Here is a 23456-nt window from a genome sequence, read left to right as displayed (position 1 = left end):
TTTTACTGAGTATAAAGTTTTCAAGCTTCATCCCTATTATATCATGTATCAGTGCTTTATTCCTTTATATGGCTGACTAATATTCCATTGTGTATATATATCACATTGTGGTCATCCATTCATCGTTGATGAATATTTGGGTTGTTTCCACCTTTTGGCTGTTGTGAACAGTACTGCTGTGAACATTCCTGTGCAGGTTTTTGTTTGAACATTTTTACTGTTTTCACTTCTTTTGGGTATATACCTATGAGTAGAATTGTTAGGTCATATGGTAATTCTACTTATTAAGGAATCTACCACCTGGTTTTTGTTTGTTTGTTTGTTTGTTTTTGACACAGAGTCTTGCTCTGTTGCCCAGGCTGGAGTGCAGTGGCGCGATCTTGGCTCACTGCAACTTCCGCCTCCCACGTTCAAGCAATTCTGCTGCCTCAGCCTCCCAAGTAGCTGCAACTACAGGGGTGTACCACCACACCCAGCTAATTTTTGTATTTTTGGTAGAGATGGGGTTTCACCATATTAGCCAATCTGGTCTTGAACTCCTGACCTCAGGTGATCTGCCTGCCTCGGCCTCCCAGAGTGCTAGGATTACAGGCATGAGTCACCGCGCCTGACCTGCCACCTGTTTTTGAATGACTGTAAGCTAAGAATAGTTTTTACATTTTAAAATTATTGATTAAAAAAAACTTTCAGAGAATGTGACATATGAAATTGAAAGTCATACATATTGGAACATAGCCCCACACTGCACTCTTTGTCTACTTTTTTTTTTGAGGCAGTGTCTCGCTCTGTTTCCCAGGCTGGAGTGCAGTGACATGATCTTGGCTCTCTGTAACCTCTGCCTCCCCTGGGTTCAAGGATTCTCCTGCCTCAAGCTCCCGAGGAACTGGAGCAGGAACAGGAGCCTGCCACCATGCCCAGCGAATTTTTGTATTTTTAGTAGAGGCTGAGTTTCCCCATGTTGGCCAGGCTGGTCTCGAATTCCTGAGCTCAAGTGATGCTCCTTGGTCTCTCAAACTGCTGGAATTACAGATGTTAGCCGCCCCCTGCCAGCTTTTTTCTTTATCTGATGTCTTGAGATGGAGCTTAGAGTATTCATTTTCAGCTTCTAATATATGTACATTTAAGGATATTCATTGCTTTCTGAGCATGACTTTAGCCATCCAAAGGTTTGATGTGTCATATATACATTATCTTTGAGTTCATCATAATCTCTAACTTCCATTGCAAGTTCTTTTTTGATCCATGGGTTATTTAAAAGTATATTTCTAGGTGGGATGATAACTTGAGCCCTGGAGTTCAAGGCTACAGTGAGCTATGATCACACCACTGTACTCCAGCCTAGGCAACAGGGTGAGACCCTATCTCTTTTAAAAAATAAGAAGTGTAATTTATAATTTTCAAACAGTAAAGGATTGTCTAGATGTCTTGTTTTTTATTAATTGATACCTTAAATTCACACTGGTAAAATAAACTTTTTATGACTTCAATGCTTTGAAATTTGAATCCTCGTTTTCATGGCTCAGCATATTGTCAGTTTTTATATGTCCTCTGTGTATTGGAAAATTATAGGTGTTCTGCCTTTATTCATTGCAGTGTTGCATATATGTTGATTTAGGTCAAAGTTTGTTAACTTGTCCAGCTCTTTCATGTCTTTGCTGATTTGCCTGCCTATTCTGTCACTGACTGAGAGGGGTATATTAAAATATACCATGATTATGGATTTGTCCATTTCTCTTCTGTCCATTTTTGCTTTATATATTTTGAGGCTGTAAGATATATACAGATTTATAATTTTATCTTTCTGGTGAATTGAACCTTTTATTATGAAATTTTCCTTTTAAAGACTTTTTGACTGAAAGTCTGTATTTTCTGATACCTGTTTTTCTTTGGTTAATTTTTTTCTGAATACAGAATATGAGAACATCTTTGCTTAATTTTTACATGGCTTTTTTCTTCCTTTTATTTATAATCATTTTACATCATTTATGGTGTAATTCTTTTTTTGAGTTGGAGTCTTCGTCTGTCACCAGGCTGGAGTGCAGTGGCACGATCTCAGCTTACTGCAACCTCTGTCTCCAGGGTTCAAACAGTTCTCCTGTCTCAGCCTCCCCAGTAGCTGGGATTACAGGCGCATGCCACCACGCCCGGCTAATTTTTGTATTTTTAGTAGAGAGAGGGTTTCACCATGTTGGCCAGACTGGTCTCTAACTCCTGACCTCAAGTGATTCGCCCGCCTCAACTTCCCAAAGTGCTGGGATTCTGGCGTGAGCCACCGTTCCTGACCTTAAGGTGTATTTCTTGCCTCTTATTGGGAATATTTGTGCTGTTAATGTAAATGCTGATAAATACTGAGTTTAAGTCTGCCGTACTAATTGTTTTTCTACTTGTGGCACCTGTTTAATTTTTCTTTTTTCCGTATTTTTAAATTAAAAAAAATTTTTTTTTTTTTTTTTGAAATGGAGTCTGGCTTTGTTGCCTAGGCTGGAGTGCAGTGGCGTGATCTCAGCTCACTCTGCCTCCCAGGTTCAAGCAATTCTCCTGCCTCAGCCTCCTGAGTAGCTAGAATAACAGGCGCCCACCACCACGCCCAGCTAATTTTGGTATTTTTAGTAGACACAGGGTTTTCACCATGTTGGCCAGGCTGATCTTGAACTCCTGACCTCAGGTCATCTGCCCATCTTGGCTTCCCAAAGTGCTGGGATTGCAGGCATAAGCCACCATGCCCTAATTTAAAAACCCATGACAGCGCTCAGGAGATCCTGAGAAATATGTCCCAGTTTTTCGGTTCTCTCCTTTCTTATGTCCTTTTGGACTGATTAAATGTTACTGCTCTCCCTCCCTCTCTTAGCTTATTATTTGTCTTAGTTTGTTTTGCGCTGCTATAGCAAAACACAGAAAACTGGGTAATTTATAAAGAAAAGAGATTTATTTCTTACAATTCCAGAGGGCCTGAGAAGTCAAAAAGTGAGGGGTCCTCATCTCACAAGGGCCTTCTTGTTGCATCACCCCAGATTGGAAAGCAGAGGAGCAGAAGAGCCCAGGGGTGAGGGGAACTCCTGTGATAATGGCGTTAATTCATTCATGTGGGCAAAGCCCCCATGACCCCCCTGAAAGGTCCCACCTCTCACTATTGTTGCATTGAGGATTAAGTTTCCAATACATAAACCTCTAGAGAGATGTTCAAACCATAGCACTAGTCATATATTTATTCTTTTTGGTTTTTTATTGGAGACAGACTCTCGCTCTGTCCCCCACATTTCAGTGCAGTGGTGTGATCTCCACTCACTGCACCCTCTGTGCCCAGCTAATTTTTGTATTTTTACTAGAGACAGAGTTGGCCCGGCTGGTCTTGAACTCTTGGCCTCGAGTGATCCATCCGCCTCAGCCTCCCAAAGTGCTGAGATTGCAGACATGAGCCACCACACTTGGCCTATTTTATTCTCTAGTAGATAATCTGGGGGAGAAACTTGCTTTCTTGACTTAAGAAATATATATAAATTAAGAGTTACTACTTTCTGGATAATATAAAGACTTCGGTATACTTGAACTACGTCCCTTGTGTCTAGACTTACATGCTCTAGGGTTTTTTGTTTTGTTTTGTTTTTGTTTGTTTGTTTTTTTTTTTTTTGAGACGGAGTCTTGCTCTGTTGCCCAGGCTGGAGTGCAGTGGCCGGATCTCAGCTCACTGCAAGCTCTGCCTCCCGGGTTGACGCCATTCTCCTGCCTCAGCCTCCGGAGTAGCTGGGACTACAGGCGCCCGCCACCTCACCCGGCTAGTTTTTTGTATTTTTTAGTAGAGATGGGGTTTCACCATATTCGCCAGGATGGTCTCGATCTCCTGACCTCGTGGTCCACCCATCTCGGCCTCCCAAAGTGCTGGGATTACAGGCTTGAGCCACCGCGCCCGGCCTATGCTCTAGGTTTTATATACTTTTAGTATTTTAAACCCCATGAGACATTTTATTATTGCTTATATATTTTATGTTTAGATATATTCATATTATATATTCAGTTTTTATTAATCTTCATTTCTTCCTGCATACTTCTGCTTCCATTTGGCTGAAATTTTTCAAAACAATAAAAAATAGCAGTCTGCAGATTAAAGAAGCCCTATGAGGTCCAGGGATAAAGAGAAAGAAAACCACATCTAGAAACATCACAGAAAAAGTGCTGAATCTTGCATTCTTTGGTTTGTTTGTGCTTTAATCTGGATATTATCTTCTGACTTGTCATCTAGTTCACTAATTTTCTCTTCAGCTGCATCTAATCTGTCATTAGATGCAACCATTAATTTCTAGATTTTAGTTTTATTTTTCAGTTCTAAAAATTCACTTTGATTATTTTATAATTTACAGCATACCACTGAAATTCTGTCTTGTGTTTCATTAACAAATTAGCATTTTAAAAAGTATTTTTTATTTTTATTTTTAAATTTTTAAATTTTATTTAGTTTTTTGAGACACAGTCTCACTCTGTCACCCAGGCTGGAGTACGGTAGCATGATCTCAGCTCACTGCAACTTCCACCTCCCGGATTCAAGCGATTCTCCTGCCTCAGCCTCCCGTATAGTTGGGACTACAGGTGCATGCGACCACTCTCAGCTAATTTATTTTATTTATTTATTTTTTTATTTTTAGTAGAGACGGTGTTTCACCATGTTGGCCAGGATGGTCTCGATCTCCTGAGTTCGTGATCCACCCGCTTTGGCCTCCCAAAGTGTTAGGATTACAGGTGTGAGCCACCACGCCTGGCCTAAACTTTTATTTATTTATTTTTTTTTTTTGAGGCAAAGTCTTGCTCTGTTGCCCAGGCTGGAGTACAGTGGCACAATCTTGGCTCACTGCAACATCTCCCAGGCTCAAGCAATTCTGCCTTAGACTCATGAGTTCCTGGGACTGCAGGCGCGTGTCACCACACCTAGCTAACTTTTGTATTTTTTGTAGAAGCAGGGTTTCACCACGTTGCCCAGGCTGGTCTGAAACTCCTGAGCTCAGGTGATCTGCCAGCCTCAGTCTCCCAAAATGCTGGGATTACAGGCATGAGCCACCACACCCAGCCAAAAGTCTGTTTTTAACATTTTTATTATTTTAATCCCTTCTGTGTACATTATCTTTCTTTCATGTAGGCTTTCAGTCATGTGGTATGGTCTTTCTATATGTCTGATTATTTTCTAATGCTATGCCAGACATTGTATAGGAAAAACTATAGAAATAAGTGTGGGCTCTCACTACTGTTTTCTTCTAGAGAGGATTTATATGTTAGAGAGGATTTATATGTTTTTCTGCCACTAGTAGTTTTTTGGGGATTGGTAGGGATGCAAATTATTCAAATCCTTCTTAATCTGGTCAGGAATTCAGATGTTCTGAGACTGGGAGTCGGTATCTATTCAGGCAAGTCTATGTATGGTTTACTATAACTACTATCTTGTAGCCTTTGAATTCCAATTTAAAGCCAGGGATGTGGCTGGTTACAAGAGTCTTTTTCCTTGAACTCCAATTTTTGTTCTCTATGTCTTACATCTTTTTTTTTTTTTTTTTTTTTTTTTAAGACAAAGCCTTGCTCTTGTCCCCCTGGCAGGAGTGTAATGGCATCATTTCTGTTCACTGCAGCTGCCTCCCAGGTTCAAGCGATTCTCCTGCCTCAGCCTCCCTAGTAGCTGGGGTTACAGGCACATGCCGTCACACCCGGCTGATTTTTGTATTTTTAGTAGAGACGGGGTCTGACCGTGTTGGCCAGGTTAGTCTCCAACTCCTGACCTCAGGTCATCCACCCGCCTCGACCTTCCAAAGTGCTGGGATTATAGGCGTGAGCCACCGTGCCCAGCCTGTCTTACATCTCTTTAGAAAATGTGTCCTCAGTTTCTTACCCTCTCAACTAGAACTTTTGTGTTGCAATGGTACCATCAGTGAGAAAGTATACCACATACGAGGCTGACCTCTCTGGGCTTCCATTCTTTTCTTATTTGGGCCTCTGTAATTGCCTACTATCTCAGTAGCTGTATTATGCCTTCAGACAAATGAATTTTGTGTGTGTGTGTGTGTGTGTGTGTGTGTGTATTTGGACAACAGGGTTGGTTAAACCACTTATTCCACCATTGGCAGGAGAGGACTTCCTATACTCATTTTATTAGTTTCTTTTTAAATCATTCCGAATTATATATTTGTTATGATACTTTTAAGATCATCAATAGAAAGTAATGTATATATCGGCCCTTTTTCTAGGTGCTACCATATTGGGGAAATCCTCATGATAGAAAAGTCATCAGAAGGTTCTGGAGTCAGGTAACATTCTACTTAAACTGCATACATACATACCGTGCATGCAGTCATTATTTCTCTAATCGATGTGGATAATTTCTTTTAGACAAAATCTCATTTATTATGTATTTCTGGACACTGATCAAGTTTCCATTTTTCTCATACAGTACTTTTCCTATTGTAGGCAATCAGCTGGACTTGATTTCCAGGATTAATTAAGAATCTTTTTTTTTTGAAACAAGGTCTTACTCTGTTGCCCAGGCTGGAGTGCAGTGGCATGATCACAGTTCACTGTAGCCTTGACACCCTGGCTCAAGCAATCCTCCCACCTCAGCCTCCCAAACTACAAGCAGGAGACAGCACACCCTATAGGCTTGCTACACCACGCCTGGCTAATTTTTGTATTTTTTGTAGAGATGTGGTTTCAACCTGTTGCACAAGGTGGTCTCAAACTCCTGGGCTTAAGTGATCCTCCTGCCTTAGCCTCCCAAAGTGCTGGGATTACAGGTGTGAGCCACCACACCTGGCCAGAACTTTTTTCTTTAATAAGCTGAAGACTAGTTTTCAGCCTAGTTTGTGGTAAATGTGACTGCTTTAAAAACAGTAGTGACTGGGAATGGTGGCTCTTGCTTGTAATCCCGGTATTTTGGGAGGCTGAGGCAGGAGGATCACTTGAGTCCAGGAGTTTGAGACCAGCCTGGGTAACACAGTGAGACCCCATCTCTACGTAAAATAAAATAAAAAAAATTAGCCAGGCATGGTGGTGCATGCCTGTAGTCCCAGCTATTTGGGAGACTAAGGCGGGAGGATCACTAGAGCCCAGGAGGTTATGTTTGCAGTGAACCATGTTCACACTGCTGTACTCTAACGTGGGTAATGGAGTGAGACCCTATCTTAACAATAGTAAAACAAACAAAACCCCACAGTATGGTTCACTTCACTGCACATCTCCCTACCATATGGGAGAAGCACATCTTCAGGGCTATCTTAAACATTTCGGCCCTAGAAAAACAGTCCATACATCAGTTCCTTATTATGAATTATTAGGTTTCTCTTTTCACCCTTCCCCTTTTATATTTACAGAAGACCCTCTACACTCAGGATGCCCCCTTCCATGTGGTTATTACCAGCTATCAGCTGGTGGTGCAGGATGTAAAGTATTTCCAGCGGGTCAAGTGGCAATACATGGTACTGGATGAGGCTCAGGCGCTCAAGAGTAGTTCCAGGTAACATGAGTAGCAGAAACCAAACTCAATGCATTGGGTTAAGTATACACACACACATAGACACAGACACACACAGACACACGCACACACACATATAGACTTGTGTATATGAATGAAGATATGAGAAGTTTTATTTTATTTTTTTTGTAGAGACAAGGTCTCGCTTTGCTGCCCAGGCTAGTCTTGAACTCCTGGCTTCAAGCGATCCTCTTGCATCGGCCTCCCCAGGTGTTGGGATTACAGGGATGAGCCACCCGTCCAATATATGAGAGGTTTTAAATCAGACATGACTTGATCTCTGCATCAGTCATGTACCTGATCAGAAGACAGAAATTCCCTTTTTTTATTTTTTCATGGAACACAAAGTTAATGCCAAGAATACGAAGACTTTTCTCAACTTTTATCTCCCTCTTCAAGAAGGTGACATTTTTACAGGTCATCTCTTCAGGGAAAATTTCTGTAGAGGAGGGAGTCTCTGCCCTTGCTTTAAGATATTATTTTAGACAGGAGTTCTAAGTAGGAAGTAGAATGTTAGGTTATGTGGATTGGATGCTCTGTTTGTTTTATGTAGATTATCTGAGTCCCTGGATGGTTTTCAGATCTCCCAGAATCCTTTTATTTTAAGTCATGTGTTTAAAATATTCCAATACCTTTGAAGTCCCAAAGTAAAAAAAAAAAGTGTTATTTGGTGATATTAAACCTTGGCTTTGATGTATTTTTTATTAACTCTTGGTGAGTCCTTAGAACTTGATTAAAGGTCTGTGTTAACTGGCTGGATGATATTTTCTGCAGAACTTTCTTTTTTCTTTTCGTTTCTTTTCTTTCTTTCTTTTTTTTTTTTTGACACGTAGTTTCGCTCTTGTTACCCAGGCTGGAGTGCAGTGGCGCAGTCTCTGCTCACTGCAACCTCCACCTCCCAGATTCAAGCAATTCTCCTGCCCCAGCCTCCTGAGTAGCTGGGATTACAAGTGCTTGCCACCATGCTCTGCTAATTTTTGTTATTTTTAGTAGAGACGGGGTTTTGCCATTTTGGATCTCGAACTCCTGACCTCAGGTTATCCACCTGCCTCTGCCTCCCAAAGTGCTGGGATTACAGGCATGAGCCACTGTACCCGCCCTTCTGTGGAACTTTCTATCCTCAGAAAGGTATTACTTCCTACAGCAATCTTTTTTTTTTTTTTGAGACAGGGGACAGGGTCTTGCTTTGTTGCCCAGGATGGAGTGGTACAGTGGCACAGTTGGGGCTCACTGCAGCTTTGACCTCCCTGTCTCAAAGGATCCTCTCATCTCAGTCTCAGAGCTGGGACTATAGGCGTGTGCCACCATGCTGAGCTGATTTTTTGTGTTTATAGTAGAGACGGGGTTTATCCATGCTGCACAGGTTGGTCTTGAACTTCTGGACCCAAGCCTTCCAAAGTGCTGGGAGTACAGACATGAGCCGCCATGCCTGGCATACCGCAGTTGTTCGAAGGAGCATATGCCTTTGGCCAGGAGCAACGAAGATTCGTTTTACGTTTTCTTCTCACACAACACTCCTCATAACTGCTCCCTCCAAACTCATACTGGAAGTGTACAGATTAATAATTTTAACACTTTATACTACAGATATGTACTTTCTAATTAGATGACTTATATCAGCAAAACTGACTAAAGATAATGGAAGAGTTTATAAAATCAGAAATTATCCAACTCTGCCTATTTGAGGCTATTTTTTCTGAATCCAAATACCATGTTTTCAGTAGAGAGGAGTCATTTCCCTTGGAAGTTTCCTGTTTTCAGCTTTGTTGAATAATGTTTTTCAGTTGAATACATGATGGAGTACTTGATTCTGAATGTTAGTTTTTTGGAAGGCATTTTTGTCAATATGGGGTCTCAGTAGGATAATTAAAGAATGATTTGTTGCTAACATGAATTTGTAACTTATTTTATTAAACAGCGTTCGTTGGAAGATCCTCTTACAGTTCCAGTGTCGGAATCGTCTTTTGCTAACCGGGACCCCAATTCAGAACACCATGGCAGAGGTAGGCACTAGTCCAGGTCCCAGGTTTTATATCTTCATAAAACAGAAGGATTCCAGCAGAGCGTAGAATTCTTTACCCATTCCCCTGCAGTGCTACTGCTTTGTATAAATTATAGTCCCCACATAAAAGACTTGCCCCAACTCATCTTTCAGGCATAGGCATCATTCCTGTTTTCTTATTCTCTGGCATAAGGCCAATGAGTTACTGTATTCTTTTGCATTTATGTAAGGAATACTGACCACATTAGAAAATGTAAACATTTAACGCAGAGACGTGTTTTTGCTAGAGTTGAAATGTAATATTTGTTGACGCAAAGGGGAGCTAAAATTTTTGGGGGGAGTTGATCATCTAGAATAAGGGTCAGAAATCTTTATAGAGGCTGAGTGCAGTGGCTCATGCCTGTAATCCTAACAACTTGGGAGGTCGAAGTAGGAGGATGCCTTGAACCCAGCAGTTCAAGACCAGCCTGGGCAACATGGGGAAACCCCAACTCTACCAAAAAAAAATCAAAAAATTGGCCAAGCATAGTGGTGCACACCTGTAGTCCCAGCTACTTAGGAGGCTGAGTTGGGATGATTGCTTGAATCCTGAGGTCAAAGTTGCAATGAGCCGAGATCATGCCACCTTACTCCAGCCTGGGCAACAGAGTGAGACTCCATCTCAAAAAAAACAAAAACAAAAAACAAAAAGAAGAAAACTTCATAGAAACTGGCAGATAGTACATGTTTTATAGAGTTTGCAGGCCATACAACCATGGTTGCAGCTACTCAACTTTGCTTGTTTAGTATAGTAGCCATAGACAATACATATAAGTGAATGGCCATGGCTATGTTTCAATAAAACTTGATTTAAAATAGTGGTAGACCAGACTTGGCCCAACAGGCCATGTTTTTCTAATGCCTAATCTAGGATTATTAGTAGCAAGTTATCATACCTTAGGTTGTGTTGAGTTATGGGATAGATTTTTATAAGAAGATCGTTAAAACTATTCCATTGCAAAATCTGAGCATGACTTTCACTTTCAAACTTTTAAATTTGAAATTAATTGAAAAATAATCACACTTTGCTACAGCACCTAATAAAATTAGGGTTGGTTGATGAGGCAAGCATGTAGTTGAATTCATTCATTCTCTTGTCTTTCACTCACACATACACATAGATCTAGGCACTTACACACGAATACACCTGCAGTTATCTCTCTCTGTCTACCCTAATACATCCTTACACACTGTCGTTTTGTTGCTCTATAGCTATTTCATTTGTATCTTTGTTTACAGCTTTGGGCTCTGCTGCATTTCATTATGCCAACATTATTTGATTCACATGAAGAATTTAATGAATGGTTTTCCAAGGACATTGAGAGCCATGCCGAAAACAAATCCGCTATTGATGAGAGTGAGTACTATTATGAACTGGCTTTCTTTCTGTCTACCTATCCGTATAGGCAACCACATAATTGCATATTTTATTTTATTTGAAGAATTTTTCTTTCAGTATACATAGACAAATCAGGGAAACAAAACCACATATTTTGCTTATAAAATGCTTACATTTTTTGTACATATTTAACAGTCAAAAAAGAATTAATTTAGATGATTACTACTATAGTCTTATCTAATCAAGGCAGATCAGGCTTGATTCATAAAGTACTATATTTTAGCTTGCAGAATTCATGTTTCCCATTTAGATCTTGGAAAATTCATATTGGCCAGGCATGGTGGCTCACACCAGTAATCCCAGCACTTTGGGAGGCTGAGGTGGGCAGATCACCTTAGGTCAGGAGTTTAAAACCAGCCCGGCCAACATGGTAAAACCCTGTCTCTACAAAAATACAAAAATTAGCCGGGCATGATGATGGCAGGTGCCTGTAATCCCAGCTACACGGGAGGCTGAGGTAGGTGAATCGCTTGAACCTGGGAGAGGTGGAGGTTGCAGTGAGCCGAGATTGCCTCATTGCACTCCAGCCTGGGTGACAGAGCAAGACTCCATCTCAAAAGAAAAATTCATATTTAATTGTTTGTGTAATGGATCAAGACTTTTTTCCTATGATAAAAACAGCAAATATTAGAAGGGTCATTTTGTTATTTTTCTCTCTGTCTTAGAATTTGTTTCCGTTGTGAGCATTTTTAGCCTTATCAATACTTTTGATCTTGTTGAATAATATCTCTCTGATTTTAAGAGCATTCTGGAGTGTTTATTACACAGACATGAGCTTGCTCACTATTAGAAAAGTCCTTATGTGGTTTTACACTACAAGTTGTTAATTTACTGACGTCTTTTGGAAGGTAATTTTCGGGGAACACTGACAGTCCCAGGTAATTTTTATTATACTTATAACCCTATTATTGGTAAAATGTCCCTAAAACGTAAAAATGAATTCTAATGAAAATAGAGCCTAATACATTTACCCTGTTGACTATAGCAAAATGGTACAGAAAGTTAAAATTCCTTGCTTTCCTACTTGGGGAAAAGTTTTAGTCTACTTTTAGAGAATCATTGAGCCAAAGGATTTTTGAAGAGTTCAGTGAGAGATGAATGTGGTATTTGTTTCTGTTGTTTTTGTGAAATCAGTATAATGTATTATTTGGGGGCCTCCTGGCATTTCAGATCAACTTTCTCGCTTACACATGATTTTGAAGCCATTTATGCTGAGGAGAATCAAGAAAGATGTGGAAAATGAATTATCTGACAAGGTGAGTAAAGAAGACCTCATGTGTTTAAGCATCATTAGGCACCAACTTAAGATTCCAGGGGGAGAAATTTGTTGGTATATGTTTAGTTGGAAAGTTTGCTTGAAGGAAGAGGTTCAAATTTGCATGGATCAAAGAGAACTTAAAATGAGGCAAATAATTGAGGAAAATAACATCTTTTTTTCTTTTTCTTTTAATGCTTTTTACTAGAGAATTTGAAACATTACAAAAGTAGAAAGATAGTATAATGAATCCCCTTGACCCATTGTTCCATTACAATAATCATTAACTCTACCTCTCTCTTACTCAAAAGCAAATCCCGGATGTTTTATAAATGATTATTTGTTTATAAAGTGTTTTCATGTGTATTTCTAAAAGATTCAGTTTTTTAAAATACTGCCTAACTGCATGCCATTATCACACCTATTTCAAAAGACCAATTCCATGATAGCATCACATATCTAGTCAGTGTTCAGATATCTCCAGTTGTCTTTGTGTGTCTGTCTCTCTTCTTCAAAGAACTAATTTTGTAGCCAGGTGCAGTGGCTCACGCCTGTAATCCCAGCACTTTGGGAGGCCGAGGCGGGCGGATCATGAGGTCAGGAAATCGAGACCATCCTGGTTAACATGGTTAACTAAAAATTACTCTACTAAAAATACAAAAAATTAGCCCGTCGTGGCGGCAGGAGCTTGTAGTCTCAGCTTCTTGAGAGGCTGAGACAGGAGAATGGCATGAACCCAGGAGGCGGAGCTTGCAGTGAGCCAAAATCACGCCACTGCACTCCAGCCTGTGCGACAGAACGAGACTCTATCTCAAAAAAAAAAAAAAAAAAAAAGATTTTGTCAGAATAAGGATACAAGCAAGGTCCACACATAGCATTTGGATGGTCTGTGTCTCAGTATCTGGTTTGTTGTTTCTTTTGAGGCAGAGTCTTACTCCTTCACCCACACTGGAGTGCAGTGGCACAATCTTGGTTTACTGTTGCCTTGACCACCTGGGCTCCAGTGATCCTCCCCTGTCAGCCTCCCAGGTAGCTGGGACTACAGGTGTGTGCCACAGCACCTGGCTAATTTTTGTATTTTTTTTTTTATTTTTTGTAGTGACCAGTTTTGTCATGTTGCCCATGCTGGTCTCAAACTCCTGAGTTCAAGGGATTCACCTGCCTGGGCCTCTGAAAGTGCTGGGATTACAGGTGTGAGCTACTGTGCCCGACCTCTTAGTATCTTTTAATCCCTCCCTTCTTTTTTCCCCCTTGTAATTTTTTTTTTTTGTAAGACAAGGGCTCGCTCTGTCACCCATGGTGGACTGCAGTGGTGCAATCATGGCTCACTTCAGCCTTGACCTCCCTGGCTCAAGCAATCCTCCCACCTCAGCCTCCCTAGTAGCTGGGTCTACAGGTGTACACCACCATACCTGGCTAATTTTTCATTTTTTTATAGAGACAGGATCTTGCTATGTTGCCCAAGCTAGTCTGGACTCCAGCAATCCTCCCACCTCAACCTCCCAGAGTGCTAGGACTATAAGCGTGAGCCACCGTGCTGGACTTAAAAAAATCAGGGATTGTATGTATATACACTTCAAAGAGAGGAGTGGAACTGTACCTTTTCAGCCTCCCTAGTAGATGGTACTATAGGTACACACCACCATGCCTGGCTAATTATTTATTTATTTATTATTTTTTTGAGACTGAGTCTTGCTCTGTCAACCAGGCTGGAGTGCAGTGGCACGATCTCGGCTCACTGCAACCTCCGTCTGCCTGGTTCAAGCAACTCTCCTGCCTCAGCCTCCCGAGTAGCTGGGACTACAGGTGTGCGCCACTGTGCCCAGCTAATTTTTGTATTTTTAGTAGAGATGGTGTTTCACCATGTTGGTTGGCCAGGATGGTCTCGATCTCTTGACCTCATGATCTTCCCGCCTCGGCCTCCTGAAGTGCTGGGATTGCAGGCATGAACCACCACATCTGGCCCTGATTTTTTATTTTTCAATTTTTGTAGAGTCAGGGTCTCCACTGTGTTGCCCAGGCTGGTCTCAGAACTCCTTGGCTCAAGCAATTCTCCTGCCTTGGCCTCCCAAAGTGCTGGGATTACAGGTGTGAGTCACTGCACCCAGCTAGTTCATAACTGTTGTTTAGTGCTACATAGGGAGGTGATCTGAAGATCTAGTATGGTGCTTAACCACTGTGTATAGTATGTGTTTCTTCAACATCATTTAGTGTTTTCTATCTTATTATAGTTTTGTTAGGGAAAGTTAGAGAGGGCATTAAAGCAAAGATGACATGTGAGCCAAGTTTCAAATGATGAGTTGGCATTTACTAGGAAAATATGGTGGGAATGGGGGGCTAGGCAACAAGGGCAGCATGAGCAAAGATAGAGTAACATTTAAATATGCAGCCTGTTTTGGCTAACTTTCAGATAATTGTGGTTAAGTGACTTAAGTGGTATGTGAGGAGGTTATGATGACGAGAAACTCAGACAGTAAGGTAGGTTAGATTATGGGAGAACTTTCTTTCTTTTTTTTTTTTTTTTTTTTTTGGAGATGGAGCCTCGCTCTGTTGCCCAGGCTGGAGTGCAATGGTGCAGTCTTGGCTCACTGCAACCTCTGCCTCCCGGGTTCAAGTGATTCTCCTGCCTCAGCCTCCTGGGTAGCTAGGATTACAGGCTCATGCTACCACACCCGACTAATTTTTGTATTTAGTAGAGACGGAGTTTCACTGTGTTGGCCAGGCTGGTCTTGAACTCCTAACCTGTGATCTGCCCACCTCAGCCTCCCAAAGTGCTGGGATTACAGGCGTGAGCCAGTGCACCCGGCCTGATTATTGGCGGCTCTCTTTGCCGTGATGAGAAGTTTCAACATTTTACTATAGGCAGAAATGCACATTGAAGATTTTTTAGCAGTTGAATTCCTTTATAAGCTATATGTGGAATGTATATCACAACCAGAAGAAACTGGAGGCAGGAGGACCGCAAAATATTATCAGTCTATACTATATCAGATGAAGGCCAGCAGCAGGCAATGGGTGTGATTAGAAAGGGTGGTAGATTTCCAAGCTGAATTGAAGGATTTAGGAAATACTAGAACACGGGGTGTCAGAGAGCATTCAGAAGTGAATTAAGTTTGTCTTTCCCAACTGATGGAATGGTAATGCTATTCACCAATTTAGTAAATTGTGGAAAAAAGAACTGTTTTTCTGACACATCACGTATACAATTGCTGCAGACTGAGTGGTACTCTTAGAGTTAGTAGTTGCAGGTACTGGCCTGGCTATGTTTGGGAATATATTTTTGTATGTTACTGTGATAACTGCTAGTTGGCACTGTTAGAAGTGGAAGAAATTGCCCAGGGAAAGCAAATGGAATGAGTGATGAAGAGAAGAGGGCTGAGGAATATACATGTTTTCTGAATGATTGTCCAGTTCACAGGTTTATAGAGATACTGAGTTCACATATGTTTATTCTCAATCATAATAATGGTTTGTGTGTGTTTTCAACTTTAAGCTGATGCTGAATTTTCTTAGAAACTACTTTTCCAAATATAAATGTTCTTATTGATTTTTAGATTGAGATTCTAATGTATTGCCAACTGACCAGCCGACAGAAACTGTTATATCAGGCATTAAAGAACAAAATTTCCATTGAGGATTTATTACAGTCTTCTATGGGCTCTACCCAACAAGCACAGAACACCACCAGCAGCCTCATGAATCTGGTCATGCAGTTTAGGAAGGTAAGAGCTTAGGTCAGTTGCCTTGAAGTTTTGTTTTTTTGTTTTTGGGGGTTTTTTGAGATAGAGTCGTCTAGCTCTGTCGCCCAGGCTGGAGTGCAATGGCGCGATCTCAGCTCACTGCAACCTCTGGCTCCCAGGTTCGGGTGATTCTCCTGCCTCAGCCTCCCAAGGAGCTGAAACTATAGGAGCCTGCCACCATGCCTGGCTAATTTTTGTATTTTTAGTAGAGATGAGGCTTCCCCATGTTGGTCTCAAACTCTTGGCCTCAAGTGATCCACCCACCTCAGCCTCTCGAAGTGCTGGGTGAGCCACTGCGCCTGGCCTTGAAGTTGTCTTTATAACCCACTTCAAGAAAAACAGTCTATCGTTGATGTCAGATAAACAAAGGCTGTTAATGAGATGAAAATGGGAAAGTATCCATTCCCAAAGGTAAACATTTGGGATTTGGGATCCCCTATCATTACGTATAAAGATGTCTGCATGTGGTAATATTGTCTTACCATTTCCCTTCCTTTTTAGGTGTGTAATCATCCAGAGTTATTTGAACGACAAGAAACTTGGTCTCCATTTCATATTTCCCTAAAGCCATACCACATTTCAAAGTTTATCTACCGTCATGGACAGATCAGGGTCTTCAATCATTCACGAGACAGGTAGGGAAGTATTACTATCTGTTCGCTATTAGTGTTTTATAATTTACAGTTTTATTGCTTAGCAGATAAATATAATAGAGAGTATATGAGATCTCCAACAATGAGACATTTAAGTAAAGGGTGGACAACTATTTGTTGAGGGATCTTATGGAAGGAATTTGAGCACTGTTAGATCTTCAGCTAGGTAGCCTTAAAGGCACTAGTCACTTCTGGTTCTTCTTTGAATCAGGAATGTGCACGGATTTGTAAATAATATACTTGCAGCCAGCATGCATATCTATGCCCCATTGCTGAAATTGGTTTGTGATGGCTTACTTTACATTTGGAATTGCACTTGTGGGTGAACTGATTGTATTGTAAGTTAATCATATTTACCTTTTTCTCAGAGTCGGCAATGATAAATTTAATAAAGTTTAAAGTGGTTGTTAAGGTGATACACTAGAGATGACTTCCATTCGGAAAATAGATGTGTGGTCCATTCCACACCTGTGAGTTAGTATGGCCCTGGCTTCTGAATTTTTAAACAAGTTCCCAGGGGTTTTTTCTGCATATCAACATTTGAGAACCATGGATTTAGAAAGCTCTTTAGAGAAAGTCATCACCAATATTTAGTTTAATGAAACTGAAATTGAAACACATTTCTTGGATTTTACTTTATGAGTTATTTGTAGCTCCAGGTTAATATTTAACTTGAGCAGGGGGAAACAGGCCAGAGCTATATTGCTTTTTTGTTTAATATAGTATACGATGCCTTAGGGCACTAGAATTGTGATTCTCTGAAATAAATTGAGACTACTTTTAACTTGTATTATCTTCTTACACTGTCATTAAATACTTTGTATTTTTTGACATGTATGCTATGATTTTTGCTTGGTAATGTGGCAAGAAACTTCTTAGAAGTGAAAATAATTCCAAAACTAAAAGGTTTTACTTGGTATGGAGCCTCTAGTTAACTTTCTATTATTTATATTTGGGTTTGGCTTTATTTTATTTACTTACTTTGCAGGTGGTTAAGGGTTCTTTCTCCATTTGCACCGGACTATATCCAACAGTCTCTCTTTCATAGAAAAGGTAGGTGTTTTGATCTTTGGGAAAGGAAGTTTGTCAGGGTTTTACCAGGATGCTCTTTGTTTTGCTGAGAGACTGATTTAGAACGAGTATTAGTTTTGCCTATATGGTAGGCCTTTATTTATAAAATCTTGGTAAGATTTAATTAAGGAAATTAGTTATCTTTATAGGCTCTGTGATTTGTAGCTGTGAGAGGAAGAAGTAGAAAATAGTATTATTGACTTTCCGTCTTTATTTTATACCTGCCTTTCAATTTCTTGCCCTTGAAACTTGACAAAGTCAGTGCTGGAGTCTCTCATTAATGAGACTTCCATCCGTCTTAGCCTAAGGAAAAGAAGCTACTCAACTTTGCGCATTGTCCAAAATATTAAGGCCAAGGTTCAGGACCTTTCACCTCTGTCCTGTCCTTATCTTTTTCCTGGCATTGGACAAAGAGAAGCCATTTAGGCAAGCATCCAAAAATCCCAAAGGTAACATAGGAGCCATCTCTAGTCTGGTCCATATATGCCGTATCTCATAGGCCTGCCTCCCTTATCTATAATTGTAGTATAAAGGTGTGGCACCCTAACTTCCACCGAAGTGGCTATATCAGAACCTTTAGATTAGTGTTTTGTTCTTAAGTCAGAACTCAGCAGTTGAGCAGGCTTTAACTGAGCATCGTCTCTTGGTTTGCTGTTGGGTTTCAAATTGTCTTTTCTATTTCAGGTATTAATGAAGAAAGCTGTTTCTCTTTCCTTCGCTTTATTGATATATCTCCGGCAGAAATGGCAAACCTTATGCTTCAGGGACTTTTGGCCAGGTGAGAGGTTTGCTTATTGTTTGATAAGAGAGCAGTTAGGAATAAATGGGATAGATATTGAATACCATGGAATTAAATATTTAATATTAAATCATCTTAGGGAACTTGTCATTAATTTTCTTTTGTTAAGAATGAAGTTTGTAGGCCAGGCACGGTAGCTCATGCCTGTAATCCCAGCACTTTGGGAGACCGAGGTGGTTGGATCACCCGAGGTTGGCAGTTCGAGACCAGCCTGACCAACATGGAGAAACCCTATCTCTAAAAAATACAAAATTAGCTGGACATGGTGGTGCATATCTGTAATCCCAGCTACTCAGGAGGCTGAGGCAGGAGAATTGCTTGAACCTGGGAGGTGGAGGTTGCCGTGAGCTGAGATTGTACCATTGCACTCCAGCCTGGATCAGTTGAGGCCAGCCAGGATCAGTTGAGACAACAAGAGCAAAATTCCTTATTAAAAAAAAAAAGAATAAAGTTTGTTTGCCAGGCCCAGGTGCAGTGGCTCACACTTGTAATCCCAGCACTTTGGGGGGCCAAGGCGGGTGGATCACTTAAGGTCAGGAGTTCAAGACTAGCCTGGCTAACATGGTGAAACCCCATCTCTACCAAAAATACAAAAATTAGCTGGGTGTGGTGGTACACCCTTGTAGTCCCAGCTACTCGGGAGGCCAAGGCAAGAGAATTGCTTGAACCCGGGAGGCGAAGGTTGCAGTGAGTCAAGATCACTCCACTGCACTCCAGCCTGGACAACAGAGCGAGACTCCATCTCAGAACAAAGCAAAACAAACAAACAGACTAATTTGTTATTCATAAGTGAATTGTACCTTTCTTTTGCTCATTTAATAATTTTATGATGCTTCATAATATACCTTAAATAGGCCAGGCGCAGTGGTCATGCCTGTAATCCAGCACTTTGGGAGGCTGAGGCAGGTGGATCACCTGAGGTCAGGAGTTTGAGAGCAGCCTGGCCAACATAGTGAAACCCTGTCTGTAATAAAAATACAAAAATTAGCCGGTCATGGTGCCAATGGCCTGTTTTAGCTATTCAGGAGGCTGAGGGGGGAGAATCGCTTGAACCCAGGAAGCGGAGGTTGCAGTGAGCCTAGATCATGCCACTGCACCCCAGCCCAGGCAACAGAATGAGAATACACACACACACACACCCCCCCACACCACACACCACACACATATGTATACACACACACACACACACCCCTTAAATATAAACTGTTTAGGCTTTTCTCCCGTAATTTCTAGTAAGTCTTATTTTACTTATTTCTATAGGGCGAATGGAAGCTGGTGATTCATTTAGTTAGTGGTGATTGCAGCATAGCCTGCCTCAAGTGTTATGGGAAGTTTAATTCTCTGTTCTTTGGTATAATGGTTCTCACTGATTTTATTACTTTTGATTTATGTAATTAGAAATGGTTATCTCCTTAATATGAAGGTTTTTTTTTTTTTCTTTTTTGGAGACGAAGTCTCGCTCGGTCGCCTAGGCTGGAGTGCAGTGACTGCAACCTCCACTTCCTGGGTTCAAGTTACTCTCCTGCCTCAGCCTCCCAAGTAGCTGGGATTATAGATGTGCACAACCATGCCTGGCTAATTTTTGTATTTTTAGTAGAGATGGTGTTTTGCCATGTTGGCCAGGCCAGTATCAAACTCCTGACCTCAGTTGATCCACCCACCTCGGCCCGCCAAAGTGCTGAGATTACAGACCTGAGCCACTGTGCCTGGCTGAAGACATTTTTATGATACGACTTTTTGTGCTAGAGGTGAATGTTTCTTTTTTCTTCTTCTTTTCTTTCGGGAGACGGGATCTCACTCTGTTACCCAGGCTGGAGTGCAGTGGTGCGATCTCGGCTCACCGAAACTTTTACCTCTGAGGTTCAAGTGATTCTCCTGCTTCAGCCTCCCAAGTAGCTGTACCACCTCTACTTTTGTAGAGGTGAGGTTTCACCATGTTGGCCAGGCTGTTCCCAAATTCCTGACCTCAATTGATCTGCCTGTCTCATTCTCCCAAAATGCTGGGATTAAAGGCGTGAGCCACCGCACTCGGCCAAGGTGAATTTGTTTTTGTTTGTTTGTTTTTGTTTGTTTGAGACAGAGTCTTGCTCTGTTGCCCAGGCTGGAGTGCAATGGGGCGATCTCAGCTCACTACAATCTCCACCTCCCGGGTTCAAGCGATTTTCATGCCTCAGCCTGCCAAGTAGCTGGGATTACAGGCGCGCACCACCACGCCCAGCTAATTTTTTTTTTTTTTTTTTTTTTTTTAGTGGAGACCAGGTTTTGCCATGTTGGTCAGCCTGGTCTCAAACTCCTGACCTGAGATAATCCACCTGCCTTGACCTCCCAAAGTGTTTGAATTACAGGCATGAGCCACTGCACCTGGCAAATTTTTTTTAATATTGATAGGAGCTTTGCGGAGGATTTTAGTTTTCATGGTAGCAAACCATGTAATGTGAAAGAATTTATCTGAAAGTAGGAAAGTAGGAAAGAACTGTTTCTAAAATGATAAAGATTTACAAAAGAGTTATGTTAATGAAAGACAATCCTTGGATCATTCCTTGCTGCTATGAACGACCCTCAGACCTCCATGGAGCACTGAATAAACGTGTCTGCTGTGGTTTGTTTCAGATGGTTAGCTCTTTTCCTGTCTCTGAAAGCCTCCTACAGGCTCTATCAGCTACGCTCCTGGGGAGAGCCAGAAGGGGAGAGCCATCAGAGATACCTGAGAAACAAGGATTTCCTTCTTGGGGTTAATTTTCCACTCTCCTTTCCAAACCTTTGCAGCTGCCCTTTGTTAAAGGTAAGCACTTATTTGAGCGTACATTACCTCCTTAGTATCTTCTTTCGTTTTCCTTGAATCAGTAAAAATAATAGTAAAGTAAATGAAGGCCTGACAGAACCAAAAAGTTCCCAGAGGAGTGGGTGGTGCAGGGTATTGAGTTCTAACTTAATTTATACTTTGTATATATATTTTTGAGTGCATTTATATTTTCAAAATGTTTATTTTTTACATTACTGTGAAGTACACAGATCTTAAGTGTACAGCTCTGTGAATTTATATATGTGTATACTCTTGTGTAACAACCATCTAGGTTAATATATAGAACACTTCCAACTCCCTCATGCTCCTTTCTGTTTAATACCTCTAGTTTAGAAAAGACAAACCAACAATTAAAGGTAATTGCCATTCTACTTCTGTCACCATAGATTATTTTTGCCTGTTTTGGAACTTTATATAAATGAAATTATCTTGTATGTACACTTTTGTAACTAGGATTTTTCACTCAGTATTATTTATGAGTTTTGTCCATGTCATATATAGCATTATTTTTTTATGGCTATGAAGTATTACATTGTCTGAACGGACTACAATTTATTAGTCTGTTCTACTGTGGTAGATATTTTGGTTGTTTCCAGTTTTAGGTTATTATGAATGAAACCTGTATGCACATTTGTGTACATGTTATTTGATGAATGCAAACATTACTTTCTTTGGCGTTTACATCCAGGAATGGAATTGCTATACTGTCAAGCATAACGCTGTTTAGGTTTAGTAGCTTTTGCCAAACGGTTTTCCAAAATGGTTTTATAAATTTACATTTGCACCTACGGTATGTTATTCAGCATCCTCCACTACACCTGGGAATGGCAATCTGTTTTGTTTTGTTTTGTTTTGTTTTGTTGTGTGACTCCTTATGAATAATCATTCCTTACAGTTATAATTAAGTTTTTAATTATTTTGAGTATTATATTTAAATATTAATTATTATGTAGTGGCATCTCATTGTAATCTTAAATTGTATTTCCATGGAAAGTAATGATGATGTGTACAGTTTCATACAATTCTTGGCCCTTACAGAATAGTAGGTGACAAAGAAGGTGAAATAAGGTGACAGGAACTGAAGTTATAGATGTAGGTCCAGATCATATGCAACCTCATAAGAATTGCCGAGGGTTTGGAATTTATTCTGAGTGAAATGAGTAATACTAGAGAGTTTTGAGAAGAGGAGTGACAGTTCGTTTGTTAAAGTCCTTCAGCTAGATTGAAGTTTAGAAACTAGGTCATTTTCCTTGTATTCTATAGAAAATGTTAATGGGGTAGTTTGACAGTTACTGTTGTGGAATGAAGGACATTTTTTGGCTAGGTCGTCCAGTATTTGCACCCTGTACACTGAAAAGCTCACATGATTTCCTTCTCTTCTATTTTCCCAGTTGGTTTCTTAAGCATTACTCCATGTAATTTTTGGACTTTGGAGAGGGAGTCAGTAATGCAAATTAATGTAACTGGATTCCAGCCTGTTTGGAATAATGCAGTCAGTGGTGGCAGGGTGATTTCCTGCTGCTGGTGAAATATTCCTAGTACGTCTACTGGGAACACTGGTATGTCTGAAGAGTTGCTTAACCTTCTGTAAAAGATTAATTCCTTCTCTCAACCCCTAAATTTGGTAATATATGTTACTACTGTAATACATTTTTATCAATTCTGCTTTTTATACAAAAAGCACCATTCTTCCAAGAGATTGTTGTTCCCTGTTATGTAGACACCTGCATTTTTCTTAACACTAGAGATATGCATCATTCATTTGTATTCTCTGTTTTCTGAAAATATTATAGTATGTTCCAGAGCGTCTGCTTAGTGAGGTCCTTATATCAGTTAGAACTGCCTGAGAAAGGCAGATGTGGGTAGTATGCTTTTTGGGAAACTGGTCATAAAATATGTTTACCCAGTTGAAAGATTCACTTATATTTACTCATTTTAATTTTATCCCATGTTGTGGATAGACATTTGCTCTTGTAGTGGTTTAGAGTATATAGTAAATTAATGAGCTAATGGGCCACAGGGAACTGAAAGCTTATCATATATGTGTGGAGACACTGTTCTGCTTTCAATCTCATCATCCTTATCTCCAACATATGTATGTATATTGAAATACCAACCAAGTTGTATTTTGCTAGAGCTTATTGTTCTCATAATTAATGATAAGACTGTCAGCCGGGTGTAGTGGCTCACACCT

At 40.5% G+C, this 23456-nt stretch overlaps 1 protein-coding gene across 4 annotated transcripts in view; it reads left to right on the top strand.

Moving 5' to 3' along the window:
• The window catches only part of INO80 (INO80 complex ATPase subunit), a 140623-nt gene that overhangs the window by 52476 nt on the left and 64691 nt on the right, over positions 1-23456 (top strand). For all 4 annotated transcript variants that reach the window (XM_008016982.3, XM_008016985.3, XM_008016984.3 and 1 more), the window contains 10 exons: positions 6222-6281; positions 7341-7483; positions 9420-9504; positions 10782-10899; positions 12112-12197; positions 15751-15918; positions 16438-16571; positions 17578-17642; positions 18345-18438; positions 21070-21241. In XM_008016982.3, the coding sequence (XP_008015173.1) occupies positions 6222-6281; positions 7341-7483; positions 9420-9504; positions 10782-10899; positions 12112-12197; positions 15751-15918; positions 16438-16571; positions 17578-17642; positions 18345-18438; positions 21070-21241 (1125 nt within the window). The remainder of the gene's footprint in view (positions 1-6221; positions 6282-7340; positions 7484-9419; positions 9505-10781; positions 10900-12111; positions 12198-15750; positions 15919-16437; positions 16572-17577; positions 17643-18344; positions 18439-21069; positions 21242-23456) is intronic.

This window comes from Chlorocebus sabaeus, chromosome 26 (assembly GCF_047675955.1).
Source record: "Chlorocebus sabaeus isolate Y175 chromosome 26, mChlSab1.0.hap1, whole genome shotgun sequence".
Taxonomy (NCBI): domain Eukaryota; kingdom Metazoa; phylum Chordata; class Mammalia; order Primates; family Cercopithecidae; genus Chlorocebus; species Chlorocebus sabaeus.
Note: the sequence above shows the minus strand (reverse complement) of the source record. Positions and strands in the feature narration are given on the sequence as shown.